This window comes from Aspergillus foveolatus (genome assembly GCF_047715535.1).
Source record: "Aspergillus foveolatus strain CBS 279.81 unplaced genomic scaffold BDW70scaffold_25, whole genome shotgun sequence".
NCBI lineage: Eukaryota > Fungi > Ascomycota > Eurotiomycetes > Eurotiales > Aspergillaceae > Aspergillus > Aspergillus foveolatus.
The window spans coordinates 108,187-123,330 of NW_027396089.1; the positions used below are offsets into that span (position 1 = coordinate 108,187).

Here is a 15,144-nt window from a genome sequence, read left to right on the forward strand (position 1 = left end):
CGGATTTTACTTCGTATCAAACCAATCGGAATATCTCAACTAGAACGCCCAGCCTCGGAACCAGCCGAACACGCGTGTTAGCTAAGCGAGGCCCTTTATTAACTAAATGACTGCCTAAATGCCAAGTAGGATGGGACGGAGCAGCTGTAACGAGGGCCCAAGCATATCAGTTGACCCCTCCCCTCCACGTCTGAATCCCTCTACAACGTAATACGCGTGTTCGAGCAATAGACCAGTCAACAGAGTCCGGAGCTGCGGTACGATGCTGCGGCGCAGCCACAAGAAGTCCCGGGGTGGGTGTGTGGAATGGTTAGCTATCTGCCTGTCTCAGTTTCTATTCGTTGGTGGTGATCTACTAACAACAATGCAGCAAGCGACGGCACGTCAAGGTAATTTCCTGCTATAACTCGAGCAGAGTTGAAACTAACCAGACTGTCGGTGCCAGTGCGACGAACAGCGGCCAAGATGCCTCCTATGCACCATGTCAAGCCGGGAATGCAGCTTTGCATCGGAAGCCCTAGCACCAGCAGAGCCGTCCCCCACGACTCACAGAAGCCCAAGGCCCTCTCCTTCTTGGGATCAGAATGAAGGGCAGGGTATTTCTCGCGCCCAGAGCATAGACGACCCGATAAACCTCCAACACACCGAACTCCTCATCCATCTGACCTCTTCCCGAGCGACAGATGTATTCAGTCTCGGCGACGGCTTCGAGCCTTATCAGGCTACTGTGTCAAGAACACTTGGCATTGGGCTGACATCGCCGTATCTTCTTTACCAACTGCTCGCTTTCTCAGCAAGACACTTGGCGTACCTCCACCCCGACAAGAGAGCATACCATCTGCATCAAGCGACCAGCCTGCAAACACGGGCACTCTCGCTGTTCAATGCAGGGAAAGTCCAGATCACTGCGTCTAACTGTGTCGCGGTTTGTCTTTTCTCGGTTGTTCTAGGTCACCATCTTCTAACCGATACGCTTACCCTCGCGCTATCAGGAAGCGTTCAGCCTCCAGGCTGCCGTAGCAGTGGCTTAGATTCGTTCTTGAACCGGTACATCCAGTGCCTCGAGACGCATCGAGGGGTGTACACGGTGGCAATAGGTGGTTGGTCGCTTCTCATGGGGACGGAGCTCGCTCCGGTCCTTTCGCGAAGCCGGGCTTTCACGTCACAGGAGCCGAAAGGCGATGAGTGTCGACAGTTGCAAGCCCTGGTCGCCAGCTCAGTCAGTCTCGAGCAGGAAGAGAAGGAGGCATGTCAGCAGGCAATCAGATACTTGCAACTCGGATTCGATGCGCTTTCCACTGGGGAGAACGAGAATATGCGCTATCAGATGCTCTTTTTGTGGAATGTACTTGTCCCGTCTGAGTTTAGTGGCTTGCTGGCGAAGAAGCGAGCGCAGGCTCTTGTTATCTTAGCTTATTACGCGTTCCTGCTGCACCACGGGCGACATATATGGCAGGTCGGAGGGGCGGGGCAGCACATCCTTGGTATGATCGAAGAGTATCTTGGACCAGAGTGGAGTCAATGGCTCGAGTATCTTCGACTGGGTATGAGGTTTGGGTAACATGATATCACCGTTCATTTTCTATATTTTTGTTCCATAATCGTGTCGTACATCACACCATATAATACATAGCTCTTTCGATAGCCAACATTCTTTTCCTAGGCCCGTTGTCACGCCAATTAATATAGGAATGGTCTGGCAGGGTGGCGTCAACTCATTATCTATAGGTCCTACAATCACTTCGCCGTTTCACAGGCCCGCTCGGGGTCGCACCCTGGAGCCCCTTGACTATGTCCGATAACAGATTCACCAACAGCAGCTCAAGGCAGCCGAGACTTGCCAGCAGCGCGGCTAGCCGCAAGGGCACCGGCGAGGCCAAACTGAGAGGCAACACCGTTGATGCGGTGAGTCGAATTCAGGTTCTTAACCACGACCATCTGGTAGCAGGTGGCGGAACCTTGACGAGAGGCGATGACGGACCAGGCGAGGAACAGTTCCCAGATCTATCAACAGTCAGCATGAATTCGCGACATCAAAGAGATTCAAACTCACCCTGTACCACCTAGGACCGTACTTGGCCTTGATCGCCTCAACGTTACCAACCCAGTTACGGTACCAGCGCCAGAGGGTACCGGAGTAATGAACACCCACGGTATCGATTCTATTCCCTATCAGAATTTTTCCACTGATGAGAAACAAGAGACTTACCCCTTGACCTCAAAGCCGGCCTGTTCCAAGCACTTAACGTAATACCACAGTGGAGTCGAAGCGTCCGCACCGCGGAAAATGTACTTGTTGAGATACAAACCCCAGATGAAGTCTTCGTACTGCCACGCCTGTCGGAGACCGGAAAGCTGAACGTACATGGCGCCATCATCCTTAAGCATATCATAGCACTGGCGGAAAAAACCGGTGAGTCTGCGGATACCAACGTGTTCGCCCATTTCGAGCTGCGTGATCTTGTCAAACTTGGTGCGGGGGGCGTCGCGGTAGTCCATGCAGAGGATCTTGCTCTGCTCCTCAGGAATGCCAGCCTTGCGGAGAGCGTCATTTCCCCAGGCTGTCTGGTTCTCAGCAATGGTGAGTCCGGTGACTTTAGCGCCATAGTTCAGACTGGCGAATCTAGCTAGAGTGCCCCAGCCGCAGCCGATGTCGAGCATGGTCTCGCCTTCCTTAAGACCGATCTTTTCGCAAACAATAGCCATCTTGTTGTCCTGCATTTCCTCCAGGGTCTCCTCCTTTTCGGGGTCCGAGATGATGCCGGATGTGTAGATCATACGGGGACCAAGGAACCAAGCGTAGTGGTCATTACCGCTGTCATAGTTAGGACGCACCTGCTCCTCATCTTGAGCCTTGGTGTGGAAGAGAACGTCGACAAAGAAGGTGCCAACAATAAACTTGAACAGGTCCCAGGTAAACGAAAAGTTGGCCCAATCGTGGCGGTACTCCATAACATCAAGAGTGTCGCCATTGAAATCCACAAGGCCGTCAAGGTACATTTCCGCAAAGGTCTGCATGGGGATCTTGTTCTTGCCATGCCATTTCACCTTGTCCTCTTCGCGCTTGAAGGTGATGTAGTGCTCAACCGGACGGCCCGGAAGCTTCACCTTCTCATTGGTGCGCGGGCTGAAAGTCGAGGCGTAGGTCCAAAACGCCACCAGGACAGGAAGGACGCTTAGCAGGAAGAAGAAAATGAACGTCTTGACCCCACCGCCAAAGAACCAGGTTAGGAAGGCCGGGACTCCAACGAGGGCGCCCCCAAGTAGATAATTGGAGAAGCTCTCGTTGCCGGGGCCGTCGGCCGCCAATGGGGGGTTGTGGATGGCGGCGGCCTTACAAATAATTCAGCGACGATCCTAACACCTGGAAGGAGGGAGGCTAACCTTGGTCACCTCAATTCCGCAATCCTCGCCGGTCTCAAATTGGGAGGCTTTGGCTGGCGGAGTCTCAATGAAGTCGATATCGCCTGAGAGCTCGACTGTTTTCTTTTCTTCGCTCATCGTCAATTGATTTTTGACCTCTAGGATCCCCCGTTGTTCAATTGAGAGTGAAGACGGAAGGGATGGAGGGGAGTTGAGGACAACAAGCTGGTTGGAATGTTTTGGGTTGGGTGTTTCACCGCTGATCGGCCTCGCACGTGCCACAGTCCAGCCTCAGGCACCCGCCTCAACTGCCAGGCACTACGCAATCTCCCGGAACAATGCTTCACCGATCAGGTCCCGCCCAATAACGTGATCTCCCGTTAGGCTGCAGCCACATTGGAATGGCCACATGGCGGCCTGGCCAGAATAAACAAATACCTGACACGGCTGTACGCTACGGTCTAGGCTCGCAGTCATTACACACAGATCAGACCAAGAGCCATACCAATATTCAGATTGCGGATATAACATCCCATTTCTCTCTCTAGTAAGAAAGCAGGCAACATGGACTTCGCCATTGAGCCCGTTCTCCCAGAGGACGCTCCCCGCATAGCTGAAATATATTTCTCTGCCTTCACCAACAGCCTCAGCCAGCGTATCATGCCCCGCACCAAGGAATCAGAGGCATTTCAAACTGCGCGCTTTACAAGGTCCGCCGAAGAAGCGCAATCTGGACAAGGAAAGGATATGATCAAAATCGTGGCGACAGTACCAGACCAGGAACCCGTGATTGCGGGGTTTGCGCTCTGGAACTTCTACAGCGGCACGTCTGACTCTAATGAGCATAAAAAGGAGGAAGTCGAGTGGCCGTCTAGCAGTGACAGCGAGCTCTGCGAGAGGTTCTTTTCCAGTGTGGAACGCGAAAGGCAGACGGCGATTGGGGACCAACCTCATTATTGTGCGTCCTTCCCGCCCCTTCCAAATAAATTAATTGAATGAATGGAGTGTCTAATATAAAACCGCAGGTCTTTATATGCTCGCGGTAGACCCTGCGTTCGGTCGTCGTGGGCTGGGGGCTAAATTGCTGAAATGGGGTCTCGACAGGGCCGACGAGAAGCGGCTTATTACGTTCATTTCGGCGTCACCGGCAGGTCGCGGGCTGTATGAGAAGCATGGCTGCAGAGCCCTGAATAGCTACGAGGTTGTCCCTGGGTACCACGAGACGTCGATGGTGCGACCAGTGGCGGGGCTATCGAGGGGATGAACTCATATTCTGTAAATACACCATCGTGCAGAAGACATCTTATGTGCCGTTGGTAGCTGCTAGGCTTTTGAGTCCTTCCTCGCGGACTCCGCGTCGTCTCTAGAACTCTGTCCCTGCTGCCCTTGCGCATCCAAAACCACCTTCCTCCCAAACATCCTCTTAAACAGCATCGCCCAGAACCTCCTCGTCTCAACGACTGGCAAAATCCCACAGAGGAAAAAGGCGGCAAATACCCAGAGAAACGAGATTATTACCCACGCCGTAAAGAAGCCCTTGGAGAAGATATAATGGCTAAGAAACATAGGAATCGGGATAACGATATCCATGATCAGCGACAGAACGGCAGATACAACGATGGCCATGACAAATGTTTTCTGTAGAGCTTTTGGATACTCGACGACTGCTGAGTTTGCTGTTTTCTCACTTTGGTCAGCACGCGTCGTCTCAATTGTCATGGGGTGTTTAGATTCGATGACGGGTTCCGGGTTATATGTGGCTGGCGTGTTAATAGCTCGGGTCTTTTCCCAGTCGAAATCATCCGGCCTGAGAAGAGAGATTCCAACAGTCAGAATGAGACCGGTCAGCACGCTCGCCATGTTCCCGGCCAATGTGGGGTAATTGGCACCCGTTGTAGCCACGGTGAGTTCGCCATAGTATACTTTGGCTTCGACCAGCCAGGCAATCAGCCCAGCTGCCAGGCCGCCAATTGCACCGCAGACAGCACCTAGGCGCGTCTGGCCTTTCCAGAGGATGGTGAATGCGGCCGGGAAGACCGCACCGCCAATCAAGAGACCCATTACCAGGAAAAGCCAGCCCAGGTCGATCCCGATGCCGTTCCAGAGGCAGGCAACGCACGCCATGACCACGCCGAAGATGCAGATCATTATATGGGAGACGAAGATGAGCTGTTGGGGAGTGGCCTTGGGCTTGAGGTAGGTTTTGTAAATGTCGAATGTCAGGATCGACGACACGGCGATAAGTTGAGACGAGGCGGAGGAGGTGACGGCCATGAACAGTGTCAAAAGCAAGGCAGTTGCACCACCCTTCCCGACCAGGGCTGTGGCGCCAAATGGAGCCGCGAGACCTGCCGAGATCTGACTGCTTGTCATATTGTTTGGGTAAGTCGGGAACCGGGGGTTGTCCGTTAAAGCTACGGCGGCAAGACCCAGTGTCGTTGCGAATCCAAAGGGGATCGCGAACCAGGACAAGCCGCCCATGATATAGGCCCGGACAGCAGTGGTGGGCCGACTGGCTATGGCTCGCTGCCAGTAGCCCTGATCGAGAAATACCGTGCTTAGGCCGGTGCATAGCTCGATAACACCAAACACAAGACCGGAGTTGGATTTGAGCGTGACATACGACCCCTCTATGTTCCCTTTCACGGGACGTTCAACTGCGGCTGTCTTGAGGAGATCGTACATCTGGGAGGGTGAACCGATTAGCTCGTTTCTCGCGTAGACGTCGAACATGAAGTAGAGGATGATGACCATGACAATTACTGTGTGAGTGTAATCACATAGGAACGTCGCCCGTAGGCCACCGAGAACGACATAGATACAGACACCAAGGGGGATCAAAAAGACAGCCGCGTAGACGTTCATGCCGGTCAGGGCTGTGACGACCGCACTGCCTCCAAGCAGCAGCTGGCTCGCAACGAGAGTATTGGTCATGAGGGCAAAAAATACGAACACAAGATGCGTCGCTTGCCCGTAGCGATGATAAACAATCTCAAGGAACGTATGGCAGTACGGGGCGTTTTGCTTGATCTTGCAAGCTAAGACGGAGAACATGAAGATCTGTACGGTTGAACCGGCGGCGTCTGGGACACATCAGTATCAATCATCAGTAGTATGGAGCAGTATGCACTCACACTGTTACAAGTCAGTATACCAACATCATCACCTGGAAAAGCGATCGCCTACCCAGAACGGACCAGAGATTCCATACTCATAAGCCACTGTGCTACTCTGCAACAGAGTCGCTGCCCATGTCCATGCGGACACCACTCCATTAGCGATTAGGCCAGGCTTGACGCTGCGACTGGCTGTATTGAACTCCTCGCTAGTTTTCGTCGAATACTGCGTGTATCGGTTCTGGTCATGTCAGAAACGCCCTTACTCGTGTTTGGTTATAGCATACTTGGAGGTATGACACACACGCCATAAGCAGTGCGAAGAAGAGGCCAATGCCAACGACAACGCCGTACCCTGCGCCTTGAGGAAGGACAGGCGCGACAGTAGAGCTCATGGCGGATTGTTTTCTCACAGTGACAGAGCTCTGCTGATAGACTGGAAGGCGAAGGCATTATATTGCTGTCTCCCAAGCGGATCTCTGGTCAACCAGCGGAAGTCTGTTGACTTATCGCGGCGACCAGGAACTGATATCACTCAATCTACCTTCCCGATGAGGTCAAGTACCTCAAACTGGAGCCCTGACGGCAAAGAGCAAAGGCCCAAATCTAGAAGCGATGATGGGTATCTGATAGGGCAGCTGAATGGAAGGACGGCGAGCCGTCCAGTCGACGCCGTGGCTGTTATCACACGCGGCCCACCGTCGATCACTCGATGCTTGGTTGGTTAGGTATTGATAGCCTTAGAGCTGTTATCCTGCATCAGCATGAGAGTCGGGACGATCTATCTGCAAAATGAAAGACTGAGACATATTCCAAATTTCTAGATAATACCCCAAACTGATAAGCCCATCTCCAACTGACCCTAGCTGGGACAAAGGTTGCGGATACTCGGCCAATCCAATCTGCTTAAATCGTCTGTCATCCATCCCTCCAACTCGAAGATCGCATCTCCATTGAACTGGTGCAGCAAGCGGCCAGATTCGGTGGTGCGGTCGTTATCCCGCCCTGCTTCTCCAACTTCCCCTCATTCCGCTTATCGTAGTCTCCACTAGAATATAATGGAGGCATGATGGCTATGGTCTTGAGGCTAGACAGCACTATGTTTAGAAACGCGATTCGAGCGCGAGTCTCTCTGCCACCCGGCCGCCAACCTGCTGCCCTAGCCTGCCGGTGGAATCTGTTCCAGCTGCGCAAAATCTCAGGATCAAAGGCGAGCGTCTATGGTATGTAGGCAACTATAGATGGCTCACGTCATGCCTGACGCCGCGCAGGAATGATATTCACTTCACTCCCCAATACAGCGCTCCACCCCCAAGAGGGGTGACCCGATTATGTGCGGACGAGAATGACAAGCTTGCCCGGGACTGGTTCCGGGGCCATGTGCTGCAGCTGGGTGCAGAATACAGGGTCAATGCGAGGGGCAGTCAATATGCAGTATTTAGCGGCGAGGACTATACGGTGCCACCGATTGCCATGGGGAGAGCCATCTTGACACAGTAGCCACGGGCGGGAAATAGGCCACTCGGGGTACGTTACTAAGTGAATACTGTACGGCATGGCAAGGCTTAACGTCTGAACAGGTTCTGTCGGGTCTGGAAGTCATACGCAGCTTCAAAGAACGGGCATCAAGACACGTGGCCCCCTTGCCCTGTTAAACTGGACCAACGAAGAAGGTGCACGCTTCTTTTCCCCATTGGGCTCGTCGACCGTTTACACAGGGCAAACAGGTGTAGAGCAGGCGCACGCGTCCCTCTCAAATGATAGCTCTGGCATCACCATGGGAGACGAGTTGGCGAAGATCGGCTACGTCGGCGACGGTCCAAACACATTCGAGGAGTTTCCTATTTCGGCCCATTTTGAAGTCCACGTTGAGCAGGCAACGGACTTGGAAAAGGCCGGCAAGCCGGTCGGCTGGGTTGAAGGGTGGCATGGGATAACCTACTATGAGGTGATCTTCGCCGGCGAGGACGGCCATGCCAATACGTACCCAATGTATGGACGGCGCAATGCATTAACTGGCGCAGCGAAACTCATGACGCAGCTCGAAACACTGGCATACACGAATAACGGATATACCACGGTAACCAACATCCAAAGCGGGCCTTGGGGTGCATGCAATATCCAGTTGAAGACGAAGGTTGTCTACTGTCTTATGCACAGGGAAGCAGGATATGGGCGCTGATATTGTCCGGTCAGTCAAGGGCACTGCCTCTCTACATGGCTTGGAGTATAAGTTAAGTCGACCAGTTCATCTTTTGCCAGGCAATTTCTGGCCAGAGGCTGTTGACCGTGTCGTCGAGCTTGCGGTGATAGGGGTATTGGATCACGCACGGGTACTGGCCACGATTCGACCATGACTCGGCTCAATTGTCCAACAGCGATGACCTTCGTGCGAGGGAAACGATGGAATCAGTCATTGCGCGAAAGAATGGAGTGACAAGGAGGATTGTGAAGAAGGCGCTCTGGTCCTCGGCAAGGCAGTGCTCAACTTTGATGCTTATCTGGAGGACCACGCAGCGAAACTATAAGATTTGCACCGTAAATCGAGAATGAAGCCACAGCCTAATCAATCGTGGGACCCTTTGGCCAATTAGAGATAGAAGCGTTGCCCTGCATGCGTTGTCGTAATCATGCTTTTTCTTTTTGGTTGCGGGGTTGACTTGATGTTAGTCTTCGACTCTCTCAATCCCTCTAAGCCCTCCACACCTTTCAGGAATCAGAGACATGATGGAAGCATATATATTCGAGACTCACCCTATAGCCAACCCTGGCGCGGTAGTTCAAGGGGCCCAGTACCGGTTCACGCTCCTGAGCGAGCGCCTCATCCGCTTTGAGTGGGCAGAAGATGGCCATTTCGAGGACAGGGCGTCGACCTTCGCAATCAATCGCGAATTCCCCGTGCCTAGATTTCGAATCGTGGATGATGACGAGCTTGAAATCATCACGGAGTATTTCCACGTGAGCTACACGAAACAGAAATTCAGCCCGGAGAGTCTCATCGTCCACTTCAGCGGCAAGAGCGTTAAGTATGGCACGCCCTGGAGGTTTGGTACCCCTACCGAATTTAATCTTGGAGGCACCGCTAGGACATTGGATGGTGTTGACGGTCGTTGCGATATGGGGCAGGGCGTGCTCTCCAAAGCGGGATATGCTGTGATTGACGACTCGGAAAGCATGCTATTTGACGGCAAGGGCTTCGTCGCGTCCAGACAGGCTGGAGATAGGGCTGACTGCTACCTCTTCTGCTATGGTCGCGATTATAAGGCTGCCATCAAAGCATTTTATGCCGTGTCTGGAAAGCAGCCTGTCGTACCACGCTTCGTCCTTGGCAATTGGTGGAGTCGATACTTTGCGTACCACCAGGACGAATATATCGCACTGGTGGACAAGTTCCGGGAGCATAGCATTCCATTGTCCGTTGCTGTCCTCGATATGGACTGGCATTACGTATCGGATGAGCGAGTGCCCCATGCCGGGTGGACTGGCTATACCTGGAACGAGAAGCTTTTCCCCAATCCGGCGAGATTCAAGCGCGATATTCATAAAAGGCAGCTTCGTATCACGTTGAATGACCATCCGCATGGTGGAATCCACGCGCACGAAGCTGCATACGAGGAAATGGCACTTTTTCTCGGCCACGATACAAGGGACAGAAATCCAATCTTGTTCGACCCTGCAAGCCCAAAGTTCATGGAGGCGTACTTTGGCATCTTGCACCGCAGACTAGAAAGGGAAGTGTGCGATTTTTGGTGGATTGACTGGCAGCAAGGGCCGTACTCCAAGATTCCCGGCTTCGATCCTCTATGGTTATTGAACCACTTTCAGTATCTTGATAGTAAGCATACTGGCAGCGTGCCGCTTATATTCTCCCGGTATGGCGGCCCCGGAAGTCATCGGTATCCTATCGGCTTCTCTGGCGACACCGTCGTGACCTGGGAGTCTCTCGCTTTCCAGCCAGAATTCACATGCGACGGCTTCTAACATTGGTTTTGGGTGGTGGAGTCACGATATCGGCGGCCATATCCGTGGAATCCGAGACGATGAGCTTCTCATCCGGTGGACGCAGCTGGGTGTTTTCTCTCCGGTCATGCGACTGCACTCTACCAGTTCGCGCTGGAATTCCAAGGAACCATGGCTCTACGGGGACGAGTGTTCCAGAGTCATGGCCGAGTTTCTGAGATTCAGGCATCGCCTCGTGCCGTACCTTTACACGCAGAATGTTACTGGATCTTCCAATGACGAGCCACTGGTGCAGCCCATGTACTGGTCCTGGCCAAACGAACCCAATGCGTATAAAGTGCCGAACCAATACTTCCTCGGTTCCGAGTTACTAGTCGCCCCTATTGTACGACCGCGAGATAAGCAGACCAATCTGGCGTCCGTCAAGGCATGGCTCCCACCGGGAGGACGATTTGTGGATATCTTCTGCGGAACGGTTTACGATGGTGGCCGAATGGTGACCTTCTATCGGCCCATAGATAAATACCCAGTCTTAGCACCGGAAGGGTCGATCGTGACTCTAACGTCTGAAGCATATCCCGGAAATGGTTGCTTAAACCCACCAGGGATTGAGGCACTCGTCATAGTGGGGAAAGATGGCCGGGCAAGCCTGATAGAGAACGTGGTGGATGACGACTTCAGCCTGTTCAAGGAACAAGTCACACATGCTCCGAACTTACGAGTAGCATGGACTATCGACTTCAAACAAGCTACAGGAGAACTAACTGCTCGCATTCCTGCCGGCAAGCTCAATCTCAATCTCCGCTTCCTTGGTATGAACTTAATACCGCAGGGCATCAGAGTGCTGGCCGATGGCAGGGACCTAACAAATGACGGCATTGACGTTCGACTGGACCGATATAGCAACAAGCCCTGTCTCTCGATCTTTTTCTCAGGGTTCGTATCTCTTCGGCCGACTACAATCACTATCAGCCTGGGACCAGATCCACAGCTTGGAGTCCTCGACCATACCGCTCGTCTAGAAGAACTCATTAGAGGATATCAGGCCGAGGTAAGGATGAAGGACCAGCTGTGGAACGCCATCGAAGAGGGAAAGGGACGCCCGCTCAGCATAATCTCGTCGCTATTGGCTTTAGGGTACGATGAAGCCATAGTTGGTCCGCTCGTTGAGTTGATCGCGGCAGACAGCAGGCCCTGTCCTGGGTAGACGTTGTGGTAAAACTCCAAGGGGCGTAACGGCCAGTAAATAGTATAGTGTTAAATTAGGGTTAAGACTGGCAAGAAGAATATATTTATTGCACTCCGGTATGTTAATAAAACTGACTGAGGAAATATTATTAGTACGGCTTTCAGGCACGTCCATTGACACACGACTTGTGAAAAGTTCAGTCCATAGAAAACTCCACAGGCTTCATCGCCCTCTGCCGCCCGAGTGACTGGTCTTGTCCTTATGTCCATGTCTTAAAAACTAAGGCGGAGAAATCTACGAGCGCGTCATAATTTTACTTTTACGTACGTGATGGCTTCTTGGGATGAGTCGGCGTGGCTAGTTCCTCGCGAACAATGCCGTACACAGAGTGTGCTTTGCGAGCCTCTGATCTCTCCCGATGTGTTAGATGACCCCCTGGGAAATAAGGTGAACGCATCCACAGGAGAGAGCCGAGCTTGCAGGCCTCGTTCCTTGTTTTGAGTCTGGCGAGCTGGCCTCGGATGGCAGCCACAGCCTTCCCGATACCCCTCGTATAGCAGGCCTATTTTTGCGCCGGCCTCATTGCAACAAGGTTGTCCAGATCGATCAAGGCGAACAAGAAATGTCGGCCATAAGGCAGTCGACACGGACGACTTAGTCGCCGAGATCAGCGTCACGTTGAGCGCGTTTGACTCGGTTGTCAAGCTCTCTAACCTCGAATTAAACGCCTTTCCTTTTGTGCTGGCCCAGTCGTCCAAGATTCGCAAAACTCGTTACGATACGACTCCCAGCATTGAAGCTCGTGCTTCATACTATCATGACGACACATCGCCGGCTGCCCGTTCGGACCTTGAGACCTTGAGCATACTGTTTCATGGGGGGAGTAGGGCGTCATGGCAGATATGGGTTCTCGAGGTGGGGATCCGGAGAGGCCCGTCAGACCTTGGTATCATTCTGGACCCAGTAGCCAAAAAATCCCAATGAATCAACCAGCGCGAGATTTCAGTATAAATTGCGCTCAACGATTTTGGGCGTTGGTGGCTCTATGAGCGCTGGATGTCCTAGTCTCGTTAACTCTGAAGCTCACCCGAAGAAAATCCAGAAAATCCTGTCAAAGTTTTTTCACAGCCTCAGCCTAGTATGCCCGACACCACGCCTAATTCAAACAATATTGTGCCGGCCTCATCGAAGAGTGTAGGAGGGTTTATTGGCCCATGGTGGTCGAAGATGTTATGACGTTCCTGAAATGGTAACGACTCGGAATAACTTCATTCCGCTACAAGCTGGTGAAATGCACGTGACAATCCTGTTCAAATAACCGGAGGATGCAGCTCTTCAAGGTATATCCATAAAATCTTCAACTGTCATCAACGCGACAAGGGCCGACACCACAAGAAAGAATGCCGTATATAGAGGCTATATGGAGCGAGCAACTTGCTGGCTGAAGGAGTACGCTCTCGGCCAGACGGTGGGATAGCCTGATCTACTATCAGGCTGACGCAGCCAGTCCTAAGGGTACATAAATACACCTTCAAACAGTGGTCTTGCGCGCACTCGCCTCGTTTCTCTTGATTGCCTCGCATGAAACTTCCATAGGGACCAGCAAAGTAGAGGGTAACCCAAAATCGTCACCCGTCGACTTGCCGCGCTTCTTCATCGCCGGGCAGACCACCAGCCGCACCAGCTGCTTCTCCTCTTTGGCTCCCGTCTCTCCTGTCCCCAGCCTCATTATCTCTGGATCAAATGGAATCTCATTTGCCGCCGCTGGAAACACCCATTCCACGCGCGCGACCTGGCGACTGATCTCTGTATCGAACTTCACGGCCTCCTCGACGATCCGCGCCAGCTCCAGAGGATACGCTGGATCATTTACCACGAGGTAATGGTCAAGTACTTCGCGCATCTTCCTAGTCAGCGTGTCGTTGGTTCTATGGACCTTTTCTGTAAATATCTGCGATTTATTCGGTGCGCTTCCAGCGTCTAGGACCATTGCTGTTGTGCTTGCAAGCCACATCTGGAATTTGCGCTCTTCATCAGGGACGATAGGACACATGGAGTCTTGATACTTCCCTTCTTTATGGAGTTAGCGAGGGATGGCTATATGATGGATTCGCATACCAGGTCTTAACTCATGGCACATTCTCCGCAGCGTGACACCCAGCTCGCCAGCCCATCGAAAACGGTCAAAAACGTCACCGACAAGAAACCGCCAGATGAACGCTTGGACAGCGCTTGGTCTTCGTTCCGATAACATGAGAACCTCACAGTCCAAGGGCTCCGGAGTGATTGTCTGCATGTACTTATCCCATATTTTTGGCTTGTCGAATCTTGGTCTCGGCCCCTTCAGTTCACCATCGAAATATTGAACCGCAAAATTCTTGATATTATACCGCAAGCGAGTTGTCAGCTCAATGAGATAGTTATCCGTCACTTGATAAAACCCCTGGCTCTGGGACCGCGCCTTGTCCAGCTCTCGCGCGGCTTGCTTCCAGCGCTTCCGCAGCACGTCTAATTCGCTCTGCTTCTGGCGGACCTCTTGCTGCATTCGTTCTCGCTGGGCGCTTTCTGCCTGAAGCGAACGTTCTAAGGCGCGGACGGAATCGGGCGACGGCGCATTCGCAAGATCACTCTCGAGCTGCTCGATCCTCCGCCTCATTTCCTCTGCCAGTACTCTACATGCTGCCTCATCGTCTTTATAAGCTGGGTCAACCTCGGTTTTGTCCACTGGTTTCGTCGTGTCCGAGTATTCGTCGGTCGGGTTCTGCGCCGGGTCTGGCATCTGCAGGATCCGATGTGGTGGAGGCGGGGGCGCACATGAGGCTTTCATCTCAGGCTTCCCCCAAAACGTCGCGGCGAACTTTTCACTGACTGCTGTGGCCGCGATTACGGCAGCGTGGGCTTGATGATGAACTCGCGCCGATATATCTGTTCGCCGATCTGCGAGGCCTCGTGGGGAGTCTGCGTCTGGCATCTCGGTATCTTGATTATCAGGCCTCTGGCCGTCGTCAACGCTGTGGGAAGGTGGAGTTTGCGTCATGTTGCGCGAGGGGATTGAGTTATCGTGAAGTTTTACGTTTGGCGCTGGTGCAATTGGTAATGTGGTGAGTTGGACGAAGGTGAAATCTGTTAGACAGTTGCGAGACCCCTCAGCCTTGTCTCAGCTGATTGCGACGAGGTTCGGTCATTTTCACTGAATTGTCCCAGATTAGGGATCAAAGAGGGGATAGAATATATTACCAGTGGCCGACTGCTCAGCTGTGCAGAAATCGGGAACCAATCGACTAGCAGCCTTATGTTGTGTGTGCCCCCCGTCAAATAGATTATAAATGACGGCCAGGGCAGCCTTGAAAAGCAGTTTGAGCTCCGGCCTGACAATGGCAAGCTCAACCATTGGTGCCACTCGTCGGTAAATATTGCACAAAGCACCAACCTGCATTGCCTGGGCCGTCGTATCCTGGTTACCACCGCTTCAGCCTCGTCGTACGGTATCAGCGTGTTTGAGCGACCAACCAGCGG

At 52.8% G+C, this 15,144-nt stretch overlaps 6 protein-coding genes across 6 annotated transcripts; 3 read left to right on the forward strand and 3 right to left on the reverse strand.

The window, feature by feature from the left end:
- Positions 1–262: 262 nt before the first annotated feature.
- On the forward strand, positions 263–1,561 carry BDW70DRAFT_150415 (uncharacterized protein; the record flags this gene model as incomplete). The annotated part of the gene is made up of 3 exons (XM_073739155.1): positions 263–299; positions 432–1,219; positions 1,259–1,561. The coding sequence occupies 3 exons, from the start codon at positions 263–265 to the stop codon at positions 1,559–1,561; spliced, it is 1,128 nt and encodes a 375-aa protein (XP_073595795.1).
- A 130-nt stretch (positions 1,562–1,691) lies between these two features.
- Positions 1,692–3,554, reverse strand: BDW70DRAFT_53872 (S-adenosyl-L-methionine-dependent methyltransferase). Its single transcript, XM_073744235.1, has 4 exons — positions 3,385–3,554; positions 2,210–3,333; positions 2,054–2,162; positions 1,692–2,004 (listed from the first exon to the last, which is right to left on the reverse strand). The coding sequence occupies exons 1-4, from the start codon at positions 3,499–3,501 to the stop codon at positions 1,822–1,824; spliced, it is 1,533 nt and encodes a 510-aa protein (XP_073595796.1). The 5' UTR covers positions 3,502–3,554; the 3' UTR covers positions 1,692–1,821.
- Positions 3,555–3,809: 255 nt separating this feature from the next.
- BDW70DRAFT_136568 (GNAT family N-acetyltransferase) lies at positions 3,810–4,764 on the forward strand. Its single transcript, XM_073736885.1, has 2 exons — positions 3,810–4,321; positions 4,389–4,764. The coding sequence occupies exons 1-2, from the start codon at positions 3,928–3,930 to the stop codon at positions 4,625–4,627; spliced, it is 633 nt and encodes a 210-aa protein (XP_073595797.1). The 5' UTR covers positions 3,810–3,927; the 3' UTR covers positions 4,628–4,764.
- Positions 4,687–6,874, reverse strand: BDW70DRAFT_168300 (sodium:solute symporter family protein; the record flags this gene model as incomplete). Its single annotated transcript, XM_073742428.1, has 3 exons — positions 4,687–6,446; positions 6,546–6,720; positions 6,767–6,874. 3 exons carry the CDS (start codon positions 6,872–6,874, stop codon positions 4,687–4,689), a joined length of 2,043 nt encoding a protein of 680 aa, XP_073595798.1.
- Positions 6,875–7,578: 704 nt separating this feature from the next.
- BDW70DRAFT_168301 (glycosyl hydrolases family 31-domain-containing protein) lies at positions 7,579–11,646 on the forward strand (the record flags this gene model as incomplete). Its single annotated transcript, XM_073742429.1, has 7 exons — positions 7,579–7,706; positions 7,751–7,975; positions 8,097–8,616; positions 8,648–8,812; positions 8,876–8,959; positions 9,228–10,406; positions 10,438–11,646. The coding sequence occupies 7 exons, from the start codon at positions 7,579–7,581 to the stop codon at positions 11,644–11,646; spliced, it is 3,510 nt and encodes a 1,169-aa protein (XP_073595799.1).
- A 1,355-nt stretch (positions 11,647–13,001) lies between these two features.
- BDW70DRAFT_168302 (uncharacterized protein) lies at positions 13,002–14,407 on the reverse strand (the record flags this gene model as incomplete). The annotated part of the gene is made up of 2 exons (XM_073742430.1): positions 13,002–13,698; positions 13,747–14,407. The coding sequence occupies 2 exons, from the start codon at positions 14,405–14,407 to the stop codon at positions 13,160–13,162; spliced, it is 1,200 nt and encodes a 399-aa protein (XP_073595800.1). The 3' UTR covers positions 13,002–13,159.
- Positions 14,408–15,144: the final 737 nt, after the last annotated feature.

Bases quoted from the DNA above. Each gene is read 5' to 3' on its own strand.
- BDW70DRAFT_53872 (XM_073744235.1), bottom strand. From the start codon at position 3,501: ATGAGCGAAGAAAAGAAAACAGTCGAGCTCTCAGGCGATATCGACTTC. The intron at 3,334-3,384 runs GTTAGCCTCCCT...ATTATTTGTAAG, and splicing joins GCGGAATTGAGGTGACCAAG to GCCGCCGCCATCCACAACCC. The intron at 2,163-2,209 runs GTAAGTCTCTTG...GATAGGGAATAG, and splicing joins GCCGGCTTTGAGGTCAAGGG to AATCGATACCGTGGGTGTTC.
- BDW70DRAFT_136568 (XM_073736885.1), top strand. From the start codon at position 3,928: ATGGACTTCGCCATTGAGCCCGTTCTCCCAGAGGACGCTCCCCGCATA. The intron at 4,322-4,388 runs GTGCGTCCTTCC...ATAAAACCGCAG, and splicing joins TGGGGACCAACCTCATTATT to GTCTTTATATGCTCGCGGTA.